General features: G+C 51.4%; 1 protein-coding gene across 2 annotated transcripts; it reads left to right on the plus strand.

Annotated features, from left to right (window-relative positions):
- Positions 1-788: 788 nt before the first annotated feature.
- Positions 789-14,161, plus strand: CHMP7 (charged multivesicular body protein 7). Of its 2 annotated transcripts, XM_067745159.1 has the most exons (10): positions 790-1,172; positions 3,127-3,298; positions 9,434-9,619; positions 9,756-9,889; positions 10,753-10,801; positions 11,030-11,149; positions 11,435-11,533; positions 11,745-11,805; positions 12,300-12,479; positions 12,707-14,161. In XM_067745159.1, exons 1-10 carry the CDS (start codon positions 874-876, stop codon positions 12,757-12,759), a joined length of 1,353 nt encoding a protein of 450 aa, XP_067601260.1. In that variant the 5' UTR covers positions 790-873; the 3' UTR covers positions 12,760-14,161. The 2 variants fall into 2 exon arrangements, with proteins under 2 accessions (XP_067601261.1, XP_067601260.1); XM_067745160.1 differs by lacking the exon at positions 11,745-11,805 and having other exon boundaries at positions 789-1,172.
- Positions 14,162-22,616: the final 8,455 nt, after the last annotated feature.

Raw genomic sequence — 22,616 nt, forward strand, 5'->3', positions numbered from 1 at the left:
TAAATTGTTCAGTCCAGGAAAGAGATCATCAGGACAGTCGGAAACGGTTCCAAGGAAGATTGGGGGGGGGGGGGCGCCGCGTGGTATGTGGGATCTTAGTTCCCTCACCAGGGATGGAACCCATGCCCCCTGCAGTGGAATCGCGGAGTCTTAACCACTGGACCGCCAGGGAAGTCCCTCAAGGACGATCAGAATTGAGCTGGATCTTAAGCGATCCATAGGATATTGATTCTGAGAAGGAAACAGAGGGACACTCCAGAAGGTGGGGAGCAAGTAGAACCTTATATATCCCTGTAATTCGGCGTATATACTGTCACAGAGCTTGCGTGACCAACAGTTTCGGTTATCCGCTGATATGACCATAAACGGAAGCTAACTTGGAAGTTTAAATTATATGTCCGAAGTAAGAACGCCTGGTCGAGGAGCACTAAACGGTGATCCACGCGGGCGATCCTGGTGCCTTTGGCGCCCCTTAGCGGGACTCTCCAGTCCTACTACCTGAAACCACCGCAAGTCTGAGCGTAATCGTTTGCCTCTATACAACACCACGCCAAACTCCACGATTACCGAGGGGTCACGACACGCACTTTCCCGCCGCGCAAGCGCTACGTTCTCCTTTCCGCACAAAGGCTGCGGGAGGAGGGGTCGGCGCAAGCGCTCTGAGTTTCTCGGAAAATAGGGTCATCATCCCGCCTCCTGGCGCAAGCCGGTAGAGAAACGCATGCGCTGTGAGGAGGCAGGGACTTATTTCACGCGGCGGTGACGTAATGACAGAGGAGGAGGCGGCCCAGGAACGGAAGCCGGGAAGGAACCAGGGCGGAAGGGGACCAGGGCCAGGGCTGTGTGTGGAGCCTCGGCTGGCCTGGGGTTCCAATGTGGTCCCCGGAGCGGGAGGCCGAGGCCCCGGCCGGGGGAGACCCGGCGGGCCTACTGCCCCCCGAGTGGGAGGAGGATGAGGAGCGCATGTCCTTCCTGTTCTCCGCTTTCAAAAGGAGTCGCGAAGTGAACAGCACCGACTGGGACAGCAAGATGGGCTTCTGGGCGCCGTTGGTGCTGAGCCACAGCCGCCGCCAGGGGGTGGTGCGCCTGCGTCTGCGGGACTTGCAGGAGGCCTTTCAGCGCAAGGGCAGCGTCCCGCTGGGGCTGGCCACCGTGCTGCAGGACCTGCTGCGGTGAGGGCGGGCCCGTTCCGGGGGCGGGGCGGCTCCGCGCGGGCAGGGACCCAGGTCGTTCTCCGGAGCGCACCGCGACCAGCCCGGGGTCTGGCCTCCAGGAGCCGTCTGTGTTTGCTCACTGGGCGAAGAAGGAGGCCGGGTTAGGGGTGTTTGGAGGGAGAGGGAGGCGGGGTATGGGGGGAGATTGAGGGGCCAGTATAGCCCCTCAGTTAGAGGGAGAGATTAGATGAGATCCAGACGGTAAGAGAAGAGGCCAGCCTGGCGGAGGTGCCAGTGATTTGTCTGGACTGGAATCCCGTTATGTAGTTATTTCGTAGGGGCTTCCACATTTGAATAACCCCGGAACAGAAGGTCTGTGAGACAGGATTTATTGAACTAAGGAAGGGCAGAGCTGAGAAGAAGGTAGTGGTGGGGAAGAGGCCTGTACGGGTCTTGCCAGCAGCCTCCACCCCATCCCCGCCACAGGTCATGTGTCTGGCCTCTCTTGGTGACCCAAGAAGGTCCTGTAGGTGCTACCTGTGCGACAGGTGCAGGGTTTTGGAGGTTCCTGAGGCGGTAGCATGCACATGAAACAGACGTACTGCACTTCGCAGCGTGCAGGCATTATGCATACACCGTCTGGCTCCCTCAGCAGTCCTGTGGGTGAGGTGGCAGAATTATCCTCAGCAGACAGAAGAGGAAGCTGAGCCACAGAGAGGTCGAGCGACTTGCTGGGGGTCACACAGCTGGATAGAGGCCATGCCGGGGCTGGACCCCGGGTCTTCTGATTCTAAAGCATTTGCACTTCACGTTGTATATGTCATACCCAGAGCAGCCTCGCCAGCACAGTGACTCCCTCCGTGACGGAAGACGAAAGTCAACTTTGATATGTTGCTTTCAGCTCTCTGCTCTTCCTGGTTAAGAGATCTCCCTTCTCCCCAGCCCCCTTCCCTTGGCTGACATTGATAGGGCAAGCCATTTCTGGAACTTCACCTTTCTAGGAAAGTGTGCTGTGGACAGTTTGAGTTCATGCCCAACGTGGGGAGACAGTAGCTGAAAAAGTCAGTGAGGGGCAGGAAGAGTCTGGGCTTCCTTATTACAACAGGACCATCCTCTGCCACTTCCCACCCAGAGACCTTTAGTACCTCGATTTCTCCTCTCCTGACTGCTGGCACTCCACTGATGCCCCTTGGGGCTTGATGGGGTCTGGGACCTGAAGAATTTCTCAGGAGATATTTTTCCATAGAAGCAGCATAGCAGAGTAGTTAACAGCTTTGCATGAGGGCCAGATGGCCTGGGTGCAAATCTTTGCTCTGCCACGTGCAAAATTATGTGACAGAGGAAAAATTATATGCCCCTCCCTAAGCCTCAGTCTGACCAGTTATAAAATGTGATGATAATTGTACTTAGATTTATTGTATTTGAAGAGATACTCCTTATGTAGCCCTTAGCATAGTGACTGGCCCAGGGGAAGCATTCAGTAAATTTAGCTACTTAACACTAGAACCATGAAATGCTTATGTCTTATCTCCACCCACCCAAGCCTAGGAATAGCAGAAAACCCTTTCTCTGAACGTCTTTGTATTCTTCCTCATGTCTTGCTCTTGACATTAATCCATTATTGTTGTTTTCATTTTATCGTTTTGAGCTCCGTTTGTAACGGGAAGTCTCAACATAGGCTGTGTGGCCTCCTGTGCCTCTCTGTAGTCTTAGTGGAGAGCTTGCATTTTGGAACCAAATCATAGTTTAGCTTTGGCCTCTGTCATCTTCTCAGTCCCTCAGTTTTTTCTTGCAGAAAATTGTGAGGCTTAGAGCTGGAGCGTAAACAGTACCGCTCACAGTAGCCGGCACGGAGTAGGTGCCCGGTAAATGGTGTTTATGATGATGACCAAATTCCTCTCTGGGGGTAAGGAGGGCGGTGGGGACATTGCAGTAAGCCTTACTACGTGTCTTTTTCTTTCTTTGCCTGCAGTCGAGGGGAGCTGCAGCGGGAGTCAGACTTCATGGCCAGTGTAGACAGCAGCTGGATCTCCTGGGGGGTCGGAGTCTTCCTGCTGAAGCCCCTCAAGTGGACTCTTTCCAATATGCTAGGGGATAATAAGGTTCCTGCCGAGGAGGTGCTCGTGGCCTTGGAGCTTCTGAAGGTGGGTACTCAGAAGCAGGAGGTCTGGGTGTCATCTGGAGTGGTGGCAGGACCCTCCACGTTCCTTGGGTTGCTTGGGTGAATAGTTAGAAAAAGAACGGATCTTTTTTACATGGTGACAGAGTTGATAACTGAGTTTATCTAACCTCCCTTTCGCTGTACTTTGTAGTCTTTAGTTGTTAGTTGGACCTGTACATTTCAAGGGTGAGCCTCTGTCTAGGAATTGTCAGTTAACACACAGTTGATTCTTTTCCGTACTTGTAGGGGTTAATGATAAACTAAAGTTTAGAAAATGCTTTGCCTTCTGTGGTTTATGTACAAAAATTTCTTTCTGAGGACCTTAGACTTTCAGCTTTGCCCTCCCCTAAATCAGCGAACTGGGCTCAGATGTCCTCCCTTTGTACTTACTTACCTCCATGAAAGAAGCCACCAGGCCCTTGATCCCTTCCTACTCTCCTGGTCACTCCGCTTGCTCCTGGCCTGCCTTCCGTCCGCAGCCCAGAGCATGCAGCTGATGCTTGACTGCTTCCCTTAGCAACACCCTCGGGCGCCTCTGCAGCGTCCGGGCCACACCAGAGACACCAGCAAATCAGCCACCTTAGATAAGCCCCACGGTCCACCATCCCTGCCAGAGAAAATCGCTGTATCGCCAAGCCTGGGGCCCCTTTCACGGTCCCCAGCTTTAGGAGGGCCCTGGGAGCCACTTGGCAGCCCAGTGTTCTTGTCCCCTCCCCGGCCCTCCCACACGCCTTGCATTGTCTGCAGTCACTGCACTGAGAAGGTAGAATCCCCTTAGTCGTGCCTTCAGCTGTCTGTCCTCCCACCTCCAGTGTGACTTCCTCTGAGCCCTGCTTTCTCCCCAGGCTCAGAGGATGAAGTGTCCTTCCTGTGTTCCACGTGTGCTCGCGAGTCTGTCCCTACCCTTTGTGGCATCTGTGACCCTCCAGATCTGTATATTCCTTTGCCCTGTCTGTCGGTGCTCTCCTTCTTCAGCCTCTAAATCCACTCTGGTTTTCCCATCTCAGGATGACTCCTTGTGGGACCTGGGGCCCCTCCTAATCACTGCTCTGTCTCTCCTTCTCGGCCAAGCTTTGTTGTCCCCACGTCCTCACCCCCACACACCCTTTAACCCAGGGCAGACCTGCTTCACCGCCATCGTTCCACCCGATTGCTGTGGGTGAGGTTATAGTAACCTTGTGTGTGCGTGTGTGTGTTTATAAAGTTGACTAAACACCAGGTGGCAGAAGTAGACTCGGAGACAGTGGTTATTTTTGAAACTCACAGACCAAGCCCAACCTCAGGGCCCTTGCATAGCCCTGGAGGCTTCCACACTGCTGGACGCAGGTCGGAATCCCCCGCCCCCGCCCCATGAGAAGCTCCAGTTTCTCCTCACCTCCACAGACACCCCCCAGCACCACCCTTTGGCCTGGGGAGCAGGTCTCCAAAATCTACCAGCTCTCTCTGTCCCCCGGGAGTTTTGACTGAACAGCATGCACTTTCTTCAGGGGAACACCTCTCCCCCTTTGCGCTGCACCCCCTCCCCTCCCAGGGCCCTGACCTCCAGGACCTCCGGGGCTCAGCCAAGACCCCACAGAAACCGTGGGGCGTTTCAGGTGCTTCTGGGCCACCTCCATCCCTCCTTGCGGTCGTTTACCTCCGGTGTTCTCCAGTCTGGAGCAAAGAGAGGTAGATCCATTTATCCCCACAGATGGGATTTTGGACTCAGTCTTTAGAGAGCAAACGCAGAGATGGGGGTGGGAGTGGAATTACATAGACCTTCTAAGGACCAACAATAATTTCTGACAGCAGAGTAGTCTAATCCTGTTTAGGTAGAAAAATAAATTTAGCTCTTCAGGGGCATGGACTGTTGAATCTGTACCCAGCTTACATCACTGAATAGAACACTTAACACTTATTCCCTTTCGGTGACATCTGCTATCAAATATATGGTGACTTCAAAGATATGGTTTTCTCCTGGGTTAGAGGCTTGTTTTCATGTGTGAAAATAAAGGGTCTTATCTGGATATTTTTATAAAACAAAAAAGCCTGTTTCTGCGGTAAATTGATTTTCCCAAGTCTAAACACAGAAAGCAGCCAGCAACTTTTAATTTTATTTGAAAAAAATACCAAAAAGTAAAAATTGCCCATAGATTTTGCTATTTAAAAATTTAAAGAAAGAAATTAAAGTTTCCTTTCTATTCATCCCATTTCCATCTCTTTGGGTCCATTCCCTTCCTGCTTGTGTCTGTAAGAACACACACATCTTTTCTTATTGAGCCTATTATATTACTTTCCATGGTATCTTCTTGTTTGCATTTAATACTTCTTGGAAATCTTATTTACTTGTTTACTTATCTACTATATAAGCTGTCTCCCCTACCAGAAGGAGAAGTTCCATGGGCTCTGGGAACAGTGCCTGGTACCTAGTAGAGAGTCAGTAAATATTAGTTAAGTAAATAAATGAATATACACATACATACATATGGATATACACACACTCCATTTTTTTTCCAGAAATGGAATCTGCTTTCACCTGTTGGTCTGCACCCTCCTTTTTTTTTTTCACCTTAGTATATCATGAGCATCCTTCCAGGTCCCTACCCAATATGGCTCTACTTCATTCTTTTGGATGGCTGCGGAATAATCTATAAACACGCCACAATTTATGCAATAGTTACCAAATGGATATTTGAGTCATTCCAATTTCTCCCTACTGCACAAAGACACTTCTCTGACAGCCTCGTGCCTACACGTATGTACTTCTACTTTTATTTTTATGGAATTGATTTCTAGAAGTGCATGTGTACATTTTAAATTTTAACAGAAATTGCCAAATTGCTTTTCAAAAGCTTGTGTAAATTTACACTTTCACGAAGATTGCATTGAAGTGTCCAGTCTCTTCACATCCTTGCCAGCCCTGGATAACAGCAATCTTTCAAATTTTGCCAATTTGATGAACAAAAATGATACTTCCTATTGGTGATTTGAGTATCTTTTCACCTATCTAGTGGCCATTTACATATTCCTTTCTGTGAATTGCCTCTTTATATCCTTTGCCTGTTTTTTATTTTGGATTCTTTGTCTTTTATATTCATTTGTAGGAGTTCTTTATTAGGGATAGATAGATACATAATATATTTAGTATTAGGGATGTTAATATTGTTTCCCAGTCTCTTGTTTGCTTTTCATTTTTATTTATGATGTCTTTTTTGTTGTTGTTTCTTTTGCGGTACACGGGCCTCTCACTGTTGTGGCCTCTCCCGTTGTGGAGCACAGGCTCTGGACACGCAGGCTCAGCGGCCATGGCTCACGGGCCCAGCCGCTTGGCGGCATGTGGGATCTTCCCGGACCAGGGCACGAACCCGTGTCCCCTGCATCGGCAGGCGGACTCTCAACCACTGCGCCACCAGGGAAGCCCATGATGTCTTTTACTATATAAACGTTTTTATATTTCTACAGAGTTCTCAAATTTTCCTTTATGGCTCTTGAATTTCTGCTCATGCTTAGGAAGGCATCCTCTACTTCAAGGTTATCAGATTTCTGTTTGTTTGTTTGTTTGTCTTTTGCGGTACGCGGGCCTCTCACTGCCGTGGCCTCTCCCGCCGCGGAGCACAGGCTCCGGACGCGCAGGCCCAGCGGCCATGGCTCACGGGCCCAGCCGCTCCGCGGCATGCGGGATCCTCCCAGACCGGGGCACGAACCCGTGTGCCCTGCATCGGCAGGCGGACTCTCAACCACTGCGCCACCAGGGAAGCCCTATAAGATTTTTAAAATATTTTCTTCGAAGTATTTTATACTTTCATTTTCTCAATTTAAGTTTTAATAATTCGGTATGTAGTTTTGTATATGTGGTAGAGAAAAGCTGTTTTCTTCTAAATGAGTAGCCAGTTGTCTTAACATCATTTGTTACTGTTGTGTACCATTAATGTGTGTGTGTGTGGACGGCACACCGTTCTTATTACAGTAGATTTGTAGTAAATGTTTTTATCTGACAGCACAGTCAGATCTAATGAAAGCTCTAGTTTCTGTCTTATCAGACTCCTCTGCTGCCTTGGATACTGTTGACCACTCACTCCTTAAAATTTTCCGTTACCTTGACCTTGTTTTCACTACAGTGCAGGCTCTCCTTGGTTCTCCCCAAGCAGTTTCTGGATTGCTTTTGTGAGTTCCTTCATCTCCCGAACATTTTGAATGTTGGTCTTCCTTCAGCTTATTACTTTGCTATCTGCCTTTTCTTGGGCAACTCACTTATACTTGCGATTTTAATTACCTTCTATATGCTGAGGACTTTCAGATTAATATATCTCCTGTCCTGGCATCTCCTTCGATTTTTTATTTATTTATTTATTTATTTTCGGTACGCGGGCCTCTCACTGCTGTGGCCTCTCCCATGGCGGAGTACAGGCTCCTGACGCACAGGCTCAGCGGCCATGGCTCACGGGCCCAGCCGCTCCATGGCAGGTGGGATCTTCCCGGACCAGGGCACGAACCCGCGTCCCCTGCATCGGCAGGCGGACTCTCAACCACTGCGCCACCAGGGAAGCCCAGAGCTTCAGAATTTTATATCCAGTTATCTCCTGTACAATCTCAAGCATCCCAAACCAACATGTCCAAAACGGAATGTTTTGTCTTGCCTTTAAAAGTATGCTTTTCCTCCTGAATTCTTGCTGTTAATCCACCCAGTCACTCAAGCCGGAACCCAGGAGTCATCCCAGATTCCTCTTTTGCCCTTCCCCCCAGACCCAGTTACCATGGACTGCCAGTTTTATCTTTTAACTTTTGCTTGAATCCCTCCCTCTTTGTCCCTATTCCCATTGCCCTGTTCAGTCCCTCGTATTCTCTTGTATCAGTGGTCTCCCTGCCTCTGAGCCTAACTCCTACCATCCATCCTTTCCCCTTTGTCAGCTACATCTCTGTTAATCTAGCCGTGGCCTTCCCTTCAGGGACTACCCACCATCTGCAGAGTGAAGGACAGCATAGAAGATACGTTACACTTTGTATGAGGCAGAAGGGCTTCTGCTGTCTCAGCCCTTCCCACCCGCATCCCACCCGCATAAACACCACACTGGACTCAGACTCCCTGCCGTTGAGGGACTCGTGACCATCACTCTTCCCACGATGCCTTTCCCACCGACTTCACCTAATGACTTATTCACCCTACAGGATTCTGCTCAACAATCTTTTTTTTTTTCTGAGCAATTGCTGAACTCCTTGGGTATTCCTTCCCTGTATTTTCATAGCATTCTGTGCATACTTCAGTAAATATTTCTTGTTTACAGAAGACCGAGCGAGTAATTTCCATGAAAGAGGAAGACAGTGGCATTGTTTTTTGGAACTCGTATTTCTTAGACTTCTCACAAAAATCCTATCCCACCCATTTGTCACATGAGACTCTTTATAGACTCAATAATTTCCGGTTTGCAGGATTGCCATTTGGCATAAAAATGGAGAGACCAGGGGCTTCCCTGGTGGCGCAGTGGTTGGGAGTCCGCCTGCCGATGCAGGGGACGCGGGTTCGTGCCCCGGTCCGGGAGGATCCCGCGTGCCGCGGAGTGGATGGGCCTGTGAGCCATGGCCGCTGGGCCTGCACGTCCAGAGCCTGTGCTCCGCGACGGGAGAGGCCACAGCAGTGAGAGGCGCGCGTATCGCAAAAAAAAAAAAAAAAAATGGAGAGACCAGGATTGGCAGGGAATTTAAGTATCATCTCATCCACCTTCTCCAGTTGGTGAGTGGGATGCTGAGGACCAGTGAGACTGACTGGTCCAGGGTCACACAGGCTAGGCCAACCACCAGGCCTTGGCTCTCATTCCTGGCCATTGCACCCCACCACACCACCTCATTCTCCCCGTGGGGGACCACGGGCCAGGGAGCTGCAGAGACATGAAGTCCTAGCTGGAAGGGCAAGCACGCATCTGGCTCCCAATATATTACGTACCTCATTTTATCCGTGTTCCCCAGACTTTCCTCCAAGGTTTAAAAAAACACAAGTCCTTTTTCCTTTTCCAAAACTGAAGACAGGGTCAGAGCTCCCCTGCTCTTGCCTTGTGTGATTGTGGATCTGAAGCACGGGGTCAGGGCTCTCTGGGTTCCGTGGGCAGCGATCAGGGCCCGCAAGCACCTTTCTCTTTCCCTGCAGGAGAAGGCTGAGGAGGTGTATCGTCTGTATCAGAACTCCCCTCTCTCCTCGCACCCCGTGGTGGCCCTGTCGGAGCTGAGCACCCTCTGTGCGGGCTCCTGTCTGGATGAGAGGACCTTCTACTTGGTGTTGCTGCAGCTGCAGAAAGAGAAGCGAGTCACCGTCCTTGAGCAGAATGGGGAGAAGGTATGGAAACTCGCTGTTCCTTCCCTGCCTCGCCGAGCACTTGTTCAGTGTGTACTGACGTGCCCGCCAGCATCCCTGCCTGTTGATTTCTCAGCATTTGGGGTCGGGGCAGCAGTAATTTGTCCCTGTCCCTCAGATTGTGAAGTTTGCCCGGGGCCCACATGCCAAGGTTTCTCCTGTCAACGACGTAGATGTCGGGGTTTACCAGCTGATGCAGAGCGAACAGCTGCTGTCATGCAAGGTGGAATCCTTATCCCAGGAAGCAGAGAGGTAACTCCCCCTGAGCTGAGCACCCCTGACCTCCACCCTGGCCCTTAGAGCTGGTGTCTGTGGGCGCTTAAAAAAAAAAAGGTTATTTATTTATTTATTTATTTTACTAATTGTGAAAGTACTGACTGTTCAGTGGAGCCATCATGGAAAGCACAGACTATCACAAAGGAGAGAAAAATGAATTCCTCCCCCAAAGAGTACAGCTTTTAACACTGTGTTTATGCTCTTCCGTGCCAGTATCCATTTAGCCAGTGTTTATTGAGGTAGGCCTTGTCTTGGGGACTTGGGGATAGAGTAGTGAAGGAGACAGGTCTCTGCCTTCCAGGGGTCTTGCTGAGGGACCTCTGCTCTTCCCCTCCAATGACTATGCAAGGCGTCCCTGCTAAAGGCACATTACCACTTCTCCAAAAAGTAGGGTATGTAGACATGGAATTAGAATGGGCTTGTTCACGCCCTCTTACAGTGGGAGAAACCCCATGTTGTGAGAAGGCCAGCATCATTGGTGGTGTTAGGAAGTCATTCCCTACCTCCTGGCTCCCAGGATGGGAATTTGTCTTCAGGGTGCCTCGTCAGCATGTTTGCACACCACACCCCCTGCCCGCCCTGCCCCCGCTGTGGGTGAAACAGCTTCTTCTTGGTCCTTTGCCTTTCCCAGGGGCAGACCCGCCCAGCCCGCATCTCAGCTTGCTGCAGGGGTTTGGCAGTGGGCTGTTGGGCATCGTTTTTCTGGCCATTGGGTGGAATGAATTTGATCTTCAGATTTGAAAGTACCTTCACTAAAAGTGCTGCTCTTGGGGACATTTGAGGACCCTGCCACCCGCGTCCTCGGGCCTCGTCATCTTGAGCTGTCCCTTTGTTCGTAGGTATAAAGAAGAAGCCCGCCGGGCATGCCGAGCAGGAAAGAAGCAGCTGGTGAGTTCTCTCTCTTCCCCCCACAGCTCTGTGCCCACAGCGAGAGGAGCCCCAGTTCAGGGAGTGACCTTCTCGAGGGGAACAGTCTGCGGGTGGCCCAGACACCACAGCTTGTTTTACAAACCTGGGGTGGTCTTATCATCTGGGAAGGGCTCTCTTCCTCTAGCCCTTTCGCCTGCCCGGTCTGACCCTGACCATGAACATGTCTCCACACCCCGCTCCCCCCAGGCCCTGAGGTCTCTCAAGGCCAAGCAGCGGACGGAGAAGCGCATCGAAGCCCTGCATGCCAAGCTGGACACTGTTCAAGGCATCCTGGACCGGATCTATGCCTCGCAGACAGATCAGATGGTAGCCACTGCCCCTCTGCCCCAGTGCTTGGCTGGTCTCTGCGGTGTCCGCCGCTCACCCCCTCCGCTGTGGCTTTGCTGTTTGGAGGAGGCCTGGGTTCTTTCAGGATATGCTTGGGACTGCCTTTGCCTCTCCTATTGGGCAGTTTTGGCCTCAGTGGACATGGAGTGAATCATGCATGGCTGGGGGAAAAGACCACAAAGCTTTCTTTTGGAGATGAAACAATATTGTCTGTATTTTGCCCAGTGTGCTTTATCCGCCCTGATAACTTTGCCTTCTCTTCAGGTTTTCAATGCGTATCAGGCCGGGGTAGGAGCACTGAAACTCTCCATGAAGGATGTCACGGTGGAGAAGGCAGAGAGCCTTGTGGATCAGATCCAAGAGGTACAGGAGGGGGTGGGAGGACACCCCTACACAAGGCAGTTCCTGAGGACAGGAGTGACTTCGCCGTACTTCCTTCTTTCCCAGACTGTTTACCCTGCGAACTTGACGACGCTTTCCTTGATTCTCCAATGGGGCAGCATTACTTTGTAACCCTGAACACTGAGACCCAAAGACCATTCAGGGTTCAAGGCGTTGTGCTTTTCTCTTACAGCTGTGTGACACCCAGGACGAAGTTTCTCAGACTCTGGCTGGTGGGGTAACCAATGGCTTAGGTGAGTTGACACGGTGCTTCCGTCTTCTTTCCTCTCTAAGATGACTTCAGCTCCTTGTGCTGTGATAGGTTTGGCCGTGGGTCTGCTCTTTTTGGTGCAGGCAGGGCTGGCCCACCCTCCCCTCTCTCTGGGGCTTCTCCACAGGAGTAAGGAGAAGGAATTGGCATTTCCTCCTTGATAGGCTGTGCTAACGACCCCTTGGTGCTCTGGCATCCCTTACTCCCTAGGCCTCTTCGAGGGCAAGGAGAAGCAGGGTCCATTCCATGGTGTTAGCAAAATACACCTCCTTGATGACTTAGCTCTGTGTATGGAAAAAGCATATCTGCTTGAAGGTGTCCTCTGCCTCCCAACTCACACGATTTTTTTAATAAACCTTCAAGGAGGCCTGGGCATCTTTTGTAAAGCCGAGCTGGGTTTGCAGTCCTCAATCCTTGACTCAGTAATGCGTTTCCTCCCTGGGCTTTATGTGTCCTTTTGTCGTCTTTTCTTTCCAGACTTTGACAGTGAGGAACTGGAGAAGGAATTGGACATCCTCCTTCAGGACACCACCAAAGAACCTTCGGATCTGCCCGACAACCCCCAGGAGACGTTTTATACCAACAGTGTGCCTAACCCTAGGATCTCGGACGCTGAACTTGAAGCTGAACTTGAGAAACTGTCCTTATCAGAGGGAGGTACGGAGCTGTATTCCCAGGGCTGCTGGTGGGCTTGTGGTCCTCTGGCTGGCAGTAGCGAGGCTCGAGGTTAACGTGTCCCAGCCCCATTGCCCAATCTGCCAGGGTACCGAAGTCGGGTGAGGGAGCTGTGGGCTCATTATTCAGACTTGGTCCCTTAAACACTGGGATGCTTTCGTCTCAAAGACCTACCTGGTATAGAGTTCAGTCATTTCTTCTCCTTGCAGGTTTGGTCCCAAGCAGTAAATCTCCAAAAAGACAATTGGAACCGACTCTATAAAGCCATTGTAGGACCCTCAAGTGAAGGACCCTCGTGTCAAAGAGAGACCAGGCTTGTGTGTGTGTACATAGTTATTTAAACGAGAAACTCTCAGAATGTGTTGGAAAGAGGAGGAAGGACAACCACTCTGATGTATCTGGATGCTACCACTTCCTACGGGACAGATAGAATTTCTGGAAGCGTGCTCGCGAGGCGTGCTGCCAGCTGGGCTCATGGCCCTGCATTCTCATCTTTCTAGTGCCACAGTTTATACAGTTCTGTGTTTGCCCTGTCATCTTTCATAGCCTGCGGCTCCTGCCACGGGCTCAGTTAGGTTTGTCTTCCCCCACCAGCTTTGTTCCAGCCAGCGAAGGCGAAAGATTCGTGCAGCTTTGCCAAATCAAAATCTGTCCTCGTCCCCCACCCTCACTGTGTTTAGAGGAGTTTATTCTGTCAGTAGGTCCGTTACACAGCTCTTCCCAGCCCCTCTCTGTTTCCATTGGTCGCGAGAGGAAGGAGAATCAAACAGCTGCCACGTTATGGAGAAACACACAATGTGAAAGGTTCTCCCCTGGGGTTCAGATTCTCCAGGTGTTCAGAAAGAGAGGTAACCCCTGAGTGGCTCAAGGGTCATGACAGTTGGAGAGGGGCCTTGTGGGGTTGGTGGCCACTGCCGCCTCTTCCATCTTATGCAAAAGAAGATCTGCTGACTGGAGAAATGGTTACTCTTGGTCTTTTGAACTTGACGAGGAGAAGCCCAGGTGACTACAGAGCCCCGGGTGTCCAAACCCCATATGCTTTCTTAAAAAGGTATCATCTTTGCCTTGCCCCCGTGGTGAATGAATTAAATATTAACTTAAATACATAAATCAGAAGAAGCCGCACAACAGCACACCCCCCCCCTTCTTGAGCCTGGCAGACAACAGCAGGTTATTTGAATTTCAGAAGCATGTTACGTTGTAGCCCACCACTCGGGGCAGGGGATCTGAGCCAGGATGTGCAATAGAAGCAGAAGACAGTGGCCTCGGCAACGTCTGCTGTGTGCTTCCCCGGTCCTGCGCTGCGCCCGGCCCCACCTCCTGAAGGCCCGTCCTCTACTTCCTTTGACGAGTGGGGGAGGATGGCGGAGGGGGACAGGCAGGAGAGGGCCTGAGTGCACTGGCAGCAGGGAGAAGAAAGACAGCAGCCACACTGCCGCTCTGCTGCGCAGTCCCAGACGCCTGCCTGGCCCTCAGCCCTGCCCCTCCTGCTTAGGGTGATGGAGAACAGAGGGGAGGAATTTGCTCCAGGCCAGGAGCACAAATCACTGTTGAACAAGTTTCTCTCCCACTCGGCCTTGGGAAACTGAAATGTTGGGGGTGAAGAGAAACAATCACTATTTTTTCTTTTTTTATCTGGTAAATGATTAAAAGAAAAACCCTGAGCGCCTCGTCCTCGTCTCTTTTTTAGGTTGTATAAAGTGCCTTGTTCCTTCCTGCATCCCCACCCTCACCTCCAGCATACACACACGGGTTCTTTCACTGACGCCACCAGGAGAAGGCTGACCGGCTTCCTAGCGGGAGTCCCTAGCTGCTGGGAAAGTGGTCAGCCTACCTGATGGCTCTCACGCCGATGCTGTTATTAAATGGCCTCTTTTGTTTAAGAATGTGTCATCATTTTCCTTACTCTTTTCCTTTCCCTCTTCCCTCTAGATGACCCACTTTCCTCGGCCCGTGTGATCGTACCATATTTTAGTCTGGCACCAGTATTTACTCAGTGCCTGTTACACGCATGGGGTTTGCCGTCCATGGCGGGAGACAGGTTTTGAGCCTGCGAGCAGAGCTAGAACAGGCTAGAAGATCTGCCGCGGCACTCGGTACGTTAGCAGGTGAACCAACCAGCAAAAGGCGTCTGGAGGAGCCAGGGGCAGAGACGGTTTGAACAGAACAGAGTGGAGATAGGCGGGGGGGGGGGGGGGGGGGGGGGGTGGATGTAGTAGGGAACCCTCTCCACCCCCAGAAGTGTAAGTGCCTGGACTTGGAGCCTCTTGTCTGCTCTCCTGTTACTCTTTCTCTCGCTGAGCTGAGCTGATAAGGAGTCCTTGCTTCAATGGTTCATCCTGGTTCTTTGCTGTGCAACAGGAAATAAAGAGGTTGAGCCTGGGCTTGGGTCAGAGTAGGACGAGCCGCCGTCTGGTGGTGGCTGCACTTTCGGCATTGGATTCCCGTGCGGGGCCTGGGTCTGGCCTCAGGATTCTCTCCTCTTGAAGGAGTTGACTCGGTTTCATAAGGGAGCTGGTGAGTTTTCTTCTATGTGGAGAGAGATCAGGCCCAGATGAATCAGGTTCAGATGCTGTCCTATTGGGAGTGAAGTTCCCTATGGGGTCCAGATACACAGCAAGGACATTCGGGGAACAGCTATTTCAAGTTCATTGAAGAGACGACAGCCAAGCTCTCATTTCCCTTGAATACTTCCTTGGGTTTTTTAAATCGTGTCAAGCAATCTACAAGTTTTAGAATATCATCTATCCTTCATTCCACTGAGATCAAGTAGGGAGAGAAAATGTAGCTAATCAGATAGGGACTGGTCCTGATGTGGGTCAGGAAACTTGGTTCCAATTCTCAACTCCGCCACTAACTGGTGGCTTTGGAAACACGGGGCCTCTCGTTTCTCATTCATAAAGAGACGCAGACAGGCAAGGTGATCTGGAAATTCTGATGGTCTTAGGGCCCTTCTGAGCGGTCTGCTTCTCGCTTCTCTTGAACCCTCGCTGCCTCGTGACGGGAGTCAGGGCAGTGCCACAGCAAAGCCAAGCCTGGAAAGGTGGCTGGAGAGTCCCCAGTCCCTGCCCGCTGGGGACATGAATGTGGTGTGCGGAGGGCAGGTGGGGGTGGGAGGAAGGGGACGGGCTCAGCCTCGGAGTCTGCTGGGCCTCCCAGAAAGCGGCTCTTAGCCAGAGCCCTGCGGCTGTGTGGGCTCCGAGGTCGGGCACCCTGTTGTGAGAGGGCCCAGGAAGGGTGAAACTGCTGTGATTATCACTGCCTGCCCAAAGGGCAGAGAGAGTGTCCGAGGTTGAGCAGACCCTGGGAAGAAGTCAGGATATTCTGGTTCAGTCTGCTGGCACTGTCATCAAGGCCATCGGAAATGAGAGAGAGCTACCAAAGCTGTTCAGAAGGATGAGGCCACTGACGGAGCTGCTCACGCACAGGAATCCAAAAGCAACCTGGCTTTGCGGTTGACGGGGGAGTTTGGCAACTCTCTTTTCTTTTGAAGTATTTCACTGTTTTCTCCGCCAACGTCTCATTTTACTCAAGCTGCAGCTACTCTTTGGGGAAAGTGTGGTTCCTTCCCTCCTCCTGCACAGAAACAATAGACACCCGAGCGTGAGAGCTGGAAGGAGTCTCAGCAACTGGTGGCAAAGCCTCCGTTTCACAGATGAAGACACGGAAGCTTTGGTGACTTGCCCAAGGCACAGAGTTCACAGGGGAACTTAGGACTGCTGTCTTCCGCGTTGGTAGTCTCTCAGTACACCAGGCTCCTCTTAAGGCAGGCTCTCAAAAACCATGTAACTCCAAAGTACGCCACTTCCCGTGGTCGGTGGTGGGTGGGTGGTAGTCGGGTGTGTCAGTGCTTTGAGCTGGCAGCTCAGCTTCCTCTGGCTGTCAGTGCTGTGATTACACAGACTTCTGTGTGTAGAAAGCCACCTCCTAACTGGCTGGCCGGTTTCCAGTTTTTAGGGGAACCAGGACAGCCTTCACACTGTTCCTTTGCTGATATGCGCCATAACGGTAATCTTTCTTGACTGGTGTTTCATAGCAGGCACATCAACTGTGCAGAAAAAATTCGCAGCTCTGGGCTGCCTTATATTTCCTGAAGGAGCCAGACTTAGGGCCCTTGTGAGATGACCAGTGCTGTGATTTGGTGACATGATACCCCCAAAGCATGTTGTGAACTGCAGGGCGGATCAAACCTCAGCTAGTGGATTCCCATCCCTCTGCACAGTGTAATGAGTGTAGGCCTGCTTACTGGGCTAGTCTAGGATAATAATGGGCTAGCCTAGGATAACAGAAATGTATTTAGATTATACATGTTGGAAGAGAATTCAGCCACACAGAAGTACCATGCTGCAGTTCTCGACCCAGGAAAGTTAAAAATTAACAAACTCAAGGGACTTGCCTGGTGGTGCAGTGGTTAAGACTCCTAGCTCCCAATGCAGGGGGCCTGGGTTCGATCCCTGGTCAGGGAACTAGATCCCACATGCATGCTGCAACTGAGAGTTCACATGCCACAACTAAGGAGCCGGTGAGCCGCAACTAAGGAGCCCGCCTGCTGCAACTAAGACCGGCGCAACCAAATAAATAAATAAATAAAATTTTAAAACAAAACACAAACTCAAGTGATGTGCCTATTACATGTGAGCTAACAGATCAGAGGAGGAAAGAAGGAAGCTTTAGTTTGGGGCCCTGCCTTTCAGGAACTTAAAGTCAGAGGAAGGGTGTCTTAGTCAGTGCAGGCTGCTATAACAAAATGCCATAGACTGAATGACTTACAAGCAACAACAATTTATTTCTTATAGTTCTGGAGGCTGGAAGTCGGATATCAGAGTGCCAGCATGGTCTGGTTCTGGTGAGGGCCAGCCCTCTTCTGGGTTGGAAATGGCCCCCTTCTCATATCCTCACATGATGAAAAGAGGGCAAGGGAGCTGTCTGGCATCTCCTTTATAAGGGCACTAATCCCATTCATGAGGGCTCTACCCTAACGGCCTGATTACTGCCCCCCAAAGGCCTTACCTCCTAATACCATTACATTGGGGGTTAGGATTTCAACATATGAATTTGGGGAAGACACAAACGTTCAGTCTATAGCAAAGGGTAATTCCAAGGTATCAGCACAATGAAGGATTAGTATAGCACTAGGAATTTGTAGAGCGGCGGTTGGATGGGTGGGGAGGAGAATGCCCAATCTTGGACTCTGGTTCCTATTTTAATGCAATAATAAAAAAAATGAACAGTGGCTAACATTTATTGGGTGCTTACTGTCTGCTGGACACTACAGGTTGGGCTCTTCAGAAGCAGGCCTGGAGACAGAGTTTGGGGTATCAGGGTCACCACCTGTGAAGGAAAAGAGGAAGAAGCACGATTAGGGAGAAGAGCTCAATCTACAATGCAGGCCCCCTAAACTCTTGGTCACACTGGTGGAAAATTCTAGAGCAAGTATTGTCCATGAATGTCCCGTATCAAGCAGAAACAGCTAGGCCTTTATCCATCCCTACCCTTCTCCCTCAGTCATCAGGTACTCCTGGCAAGGGCCTGACCTCAGCTGGGTGGCTCTCTGCAGCTGGGGCAGCCTAGAAGGAGCTGACAGCTGGCTGGGAGGCTGTTGACTGCACTCCCTGCAGCTGGGCAGCAAATCCTCGAAGGGCGCCCTGGACAGTGCATCTCCATGACTCTCTGGCTGTGCTAAGATCTTTGAACGTATTTAATCTTCCCAATGAGACAGGTACTGTTACTTCACAAATGAGTTAACAGAGGCTTAGAAATGGTAAATAGGGCTTCCCTGGTGGTGCAGTGGTTGAGAATCTGCCTGCCAATGCAGGGGACACGGGTTCGAGCCCTGGTCTGGGAAGATCCCACATGCTGCGGAGCAACTAGGCCCGTGAGCCACAACTACTGAGCCTGTGCGTCTGGAGCCTGTGCTCCGCAACAAGAGAGGCTGCGATAGTGAGAGGCCCCAGCACCGCGATGAAGAGTGGCCCCCGCTTGCCACAACTAGGGAAAGCCCTCGCACAGAAATGAAGACCCAACACAGCCATAAATAAATAAAAAGCCAAGTATTTGAAGCCCTTTAAAATAAAATAAAATAAATAAATAAATTTTAAAAAGAAATGGTAAATAATTTGTCCAGGGTTACCAGTGGATGATTGTGGTTGTGATTTATAATAAGAAATATATACGTGGTCTTTGTCCCTGTTTCTGGCACAGAGCTCCTAAAACCCTTGGAATTTCGTAAGCAATGAGAACAAAAAAGATGTCTTGATGTTTATAAAAACTTCTTTCAGCCATACCTGAGTTTATGTTAATGAGGTGGCCAACCACATGATAAGAACATTCATTCTCCCCCACCCCCGCCCCAACCCCCAGAGAAGGGAGAGGGGATAGAGGTTGAGTTCAATCAGCAATGGCCAATGATCTAATCAATACTGCCTAGGTAATGAAGCCTCCATAAAATCCCAAAAAGATTCAGAGAGCTTCCAGGCTGGGTAACCAAAATGCTTTCACATGCCACCACATGGGGCCCCAAATTCCACAAGGATAGAAGCGCCTTTGTTTGAGACCTCACCCTATGTATCTCTCCATCTGGCTGTTGATTCATATTCTTTAATAGCCTTTTGTAATAAACCAGAGCAGGTTTCCTGAGTCCTGTGAGCTGCCCTAGCAAATTAATTGAACCCAAAGAGGGGGTGTGGGAATCTCTGATTTATAGCCAGTCCGTCAGAAGTATAGGTAACAACCTGGACTTGTGATTGGCATCTGAAGCTGGGTAGGGGAGGTCATTCTTGTGGGACTGAGCCCTTAACCTCCGGGATCTGATGCTATCTCCCAGTAGATACTATTAGCACGGAGTTGAATTGTAGGACACCCAGCAGGTGTCCAAGAATTGCTTGATGGTGTGGGGAAAACTCTCCACATCCCTACACGGTGCAGCTGGGTAAAGAACCCCTTTTAATGATGGAGAGAGGCTTTAGCTGGGCGAATCTAATTTTTGCATTCTTCTCCTTTCCTCTTTTTCTGCTCTAGTCCCAATTAGGGCAAGAGTTGGCTGTGATTCTGATCATCCTACCAGATTTATGAAGCGCACACACATACCATGTTGTTTCCTGAAAACTGCAGCTTTTCCGCAAGTTTCATATGAATAATTCCCTTTGATTGTAGGAGAGGACTGGAAGAGAAACTTCCAGAAACCAGAACCGAATTTGTTTTTGTTTTTGTTTACCAGGAGCACCAACTAGAGCTTCTGGGGGTGGGGCCCTTTATAGAATGGACCCAAATCTCAGCTGTCTTTACCAGTTTCCAGGATTAGAAGCGAGCTGCGGGCATCGTCCTCGGCATTAATGAGAGGATGACGGGGGAAGAGGTGAGATTCCTTAGCGCCCTGTTCTGATTCTCTGTCACTGATACTGCATACGGGGTTCTCTGGCGTCAGGCTCCCGCAGGCCCCTCCCTCGTCTCAAAACACCGCTATAGCAAGAGAACATTGCTTCTGGTCCTCCAGAGTCCAGCGAGGAGCCATGGTGGGAAGAGGTGATCCTTCTAGAAAAAAAGCCTCCAAAGTCGGGGTTATGTTCAGAGTCGCTCTTGTCCAGTCTCTACTCGGTGGGGTGCCCGTGAGGCTGGTAGAGGGCAGGCACTTGGGGAGGCGGGAAAGGGGCGGGGACTCGGGGAGGGGTCGCGAAGGGGCCTGGAGCGCGCGCCGTTAGCCCTCTGGGAGAGCCGATCCCGTCCGTACTGGCGCTTACTCTGCGACGCAGGCTCGGCGCAGGAGCGGAGCTCAGCTCTGGGTCACCGGACCCCCGGGGAAGGAGGTGCGAGCGAATCCTGCGCTCCAGAGGAAGTGGGCGTGTGGGTACCCGGCCGCGGGGCTCTGGAGTGGGGCGTGTGTCTCGTTTTGCTGCGAACGCTGGATGCCAGGCGCGGGGAACCATCGGTCAGAAAAGTCTCCGGAGTCGGGTCTCCGGAGTCGGGTCCTCGGGGGAAGGCGACCGAGCAAGATGGAAAGTCCGCTCTTATAGGATCCTTGCGCCCCCGGTCGGGCCCTGCCTGTCCCACATAACGCTTCCCTCTCCAGCCGTTCTTGCGCCCAGGCCTTTCATGTCCCCACGTCGGTCCCTGGCGCAGACTCTGGGCCCTTACTGGGCCCGTACTGGCGTCTTCCTCGACGTTGGGAGGAGTCCGGGAACCACGGACCAAGACCTCCCTGCTCCCTTCACCGGGTAAAAATCCAGGACGTCCTATTCTTTGCGCTGTGCAAGGACCTCCTCCAACAGCGGGATCCTGCCAGGGGCACCTCCTCAGCGCAGGGAGAAGGACCCCGCAGGAAGCCGGGGGTGCATTTGGTTGATTTTAAGGGAGAAGGCTGGTGCCTCCGTCCTGGCCTCACGACCTGGCCTTTGTTCCAAATCTCGGCCCTGCTCGGAAGCCTCCAGAACTCCCAGCCAGGAAGCCTTCACGGCGGCACCAGAGGTGACCAAGGCCCTAGTCCAGCAGAGGGCAGAGCAGGGGTGAGGCAGGCCCACTACGCGTTGGCGTCAGTGCGGGGCTCCTCTGATTTCTCACCTGTACGCTGCTGAGAAACGTCCTGGTGTGTGCTGGCGTCTTGCACTTTTGCCACCAGCGTGCACAAAAGGTCATCTTGGACCTCCTGGTGGCTCTGCTGGTGATGCCTTGGAAAGTGCCAACCCAGGCAGCTGGCTACTAGCCCTTTGGGGACGTGTGTGACATCTGACTGGCCTTTGGCGTCATGTGCTCCACCGCCTTTATCCTGCACTTGTGCCTCAGCAGCCCCTTCAACTACCAGCAGCATGTGACCCGCAGGGCTGCTTTGGTGGCCATTGTGGTGACTGAAGGTGACACTTCAGTTTTCCTATCCTTCATCCCTGGCAAATGGAGCAGCTGGCATAGGGCAGAGCCCAGCCTAACAGTACAGAGCTCCCTATCTGGGTTCAAAGATGCACCCCGAGCCTCAGCTTCACCTGTGCAGTAGCCTGCTCAATGATGGTCATGGTGGTAGCAGGCTGAGGGCAGCGGGGGCCCATGCTCAGCCAGGACCCGCAGTCACTTGATGGACATTGTGACATCCTCCCTTCCCCTCATAGGGTAGGGGTTGGGCAAACAGGATGGAGTGGCCCTTTCTGATTTTGTCTAGAAATTGTGTTGGGTGGTAGAGGAAGGTCACCACCTAAGGCCGGCAGCAGGACCTGTGACTTTGTGGCCTTGGACCCTGGGGCCCATGGCTAGAGGAGATCAGGAGAGCCTTTGATCTGGTTCTTTTGGAGCTGGAGTTCCTAGGATGCCTCACCTGTATGCAGGGGGTCCCATCTCCACCAGCCTTCTACCGTGCTAGGTGCTTTACGTGGGTTAACCTCATTATGGATTAATTCATCTCTGAGGCCTCAGTGAGACCAGAGCTCTTATCCCCATTTCACAGATGAAGAAACTAAAACAGAGAGATGGTTAACCAATTTGCTTAGAGTCACACAGCTAACAAGTAATCAAACCAGTATTCGAACGGATAGTCTGACCCCAAAACTTGCCCTGATGACCACCATGCTATGCTAGGTTAATGGGAGGAGGGAGAGTTTGGGATGGAATGCCTATCTTTTTTTGGCTATTTTAATAAATTACTTAGGACTTGCTTCCTTCTTATGTGTTTATGGAGGCATTTACTCATTCTGTACAAAATACAGTCGTATGTGTCCTCAGTCTGGCTTTTCTCTTGTTCCACGGGCAGAGATGCTTGTTTGCTGTCACTGCGGTGGGTGGGTGTTTGGAGCCGCCCTCATTCTCACTGGGGACAACTGTGGGCTGGCTTTCTGTGTGTGCAGGGATGGGCCAGCGTGACCCAGGGCAGGCAGGAGACGAGAGATCTGAGTTCTGGCTCCATCACTGCAGGCAGGTGTGACGTAAGGAAAGATCCAATGGAATAATTATTTCTGTGTAGCCTGCCTCAAAGGGAGGTGTTGCAAAGAAATGGGCACTTTGTAAATGCTTTCTGAAAGTATCAAGTGCTACCTAAATGAAGGGCATCATGAAGGTGGGGTTCTCCAGACTGCCTCCTCTGGAATCAGGGCCACTTCCCCCAGGTGGCTGAGCCATTGTCTTATGAAACCTCAGTCTCAAACA

The sequence above is a fragment of the Pseudorca crassidens genome, chromosome 7, assembly GCF_039906515.1.
Source record: "Pseudorca crassidens isolate mPseCra1 chromosome 7, mPseCra1.hap1, whole genome shotgun sequence".
NCBI classification, from domain to species: Eukaryota; Metazoa; Chordata; class Mammalia; order Artiodactyla; family Delphinidae; genus Pseudorca; species Pseudorca crassidens.

Bases quoted from the DNA above. Each gene is read 5' to 3' on its own strand.
- CHMP7 (XM_067745160.1), top strand. From the start codon at position 874: ATGTGGTCCCCGGAGCGGGAGGCCGAGGCCCCGGCCGGGGGAGACCCG. The intron at 11,150-11,434 runs GTAGCCACTGCC...CCTTCTCTTCAG, and splicing joins CCTCGCAGACAGATCAGATG to GTTTTCAATGCGTATCAGGC. The intron at 11,534-12,299 runs GTACAGGAGGGG...TTTTCTTTCCAG, and splicing joins TTGTGGATCAGATCCAAGAG to ACTTTGACAGTGAGGAACTG.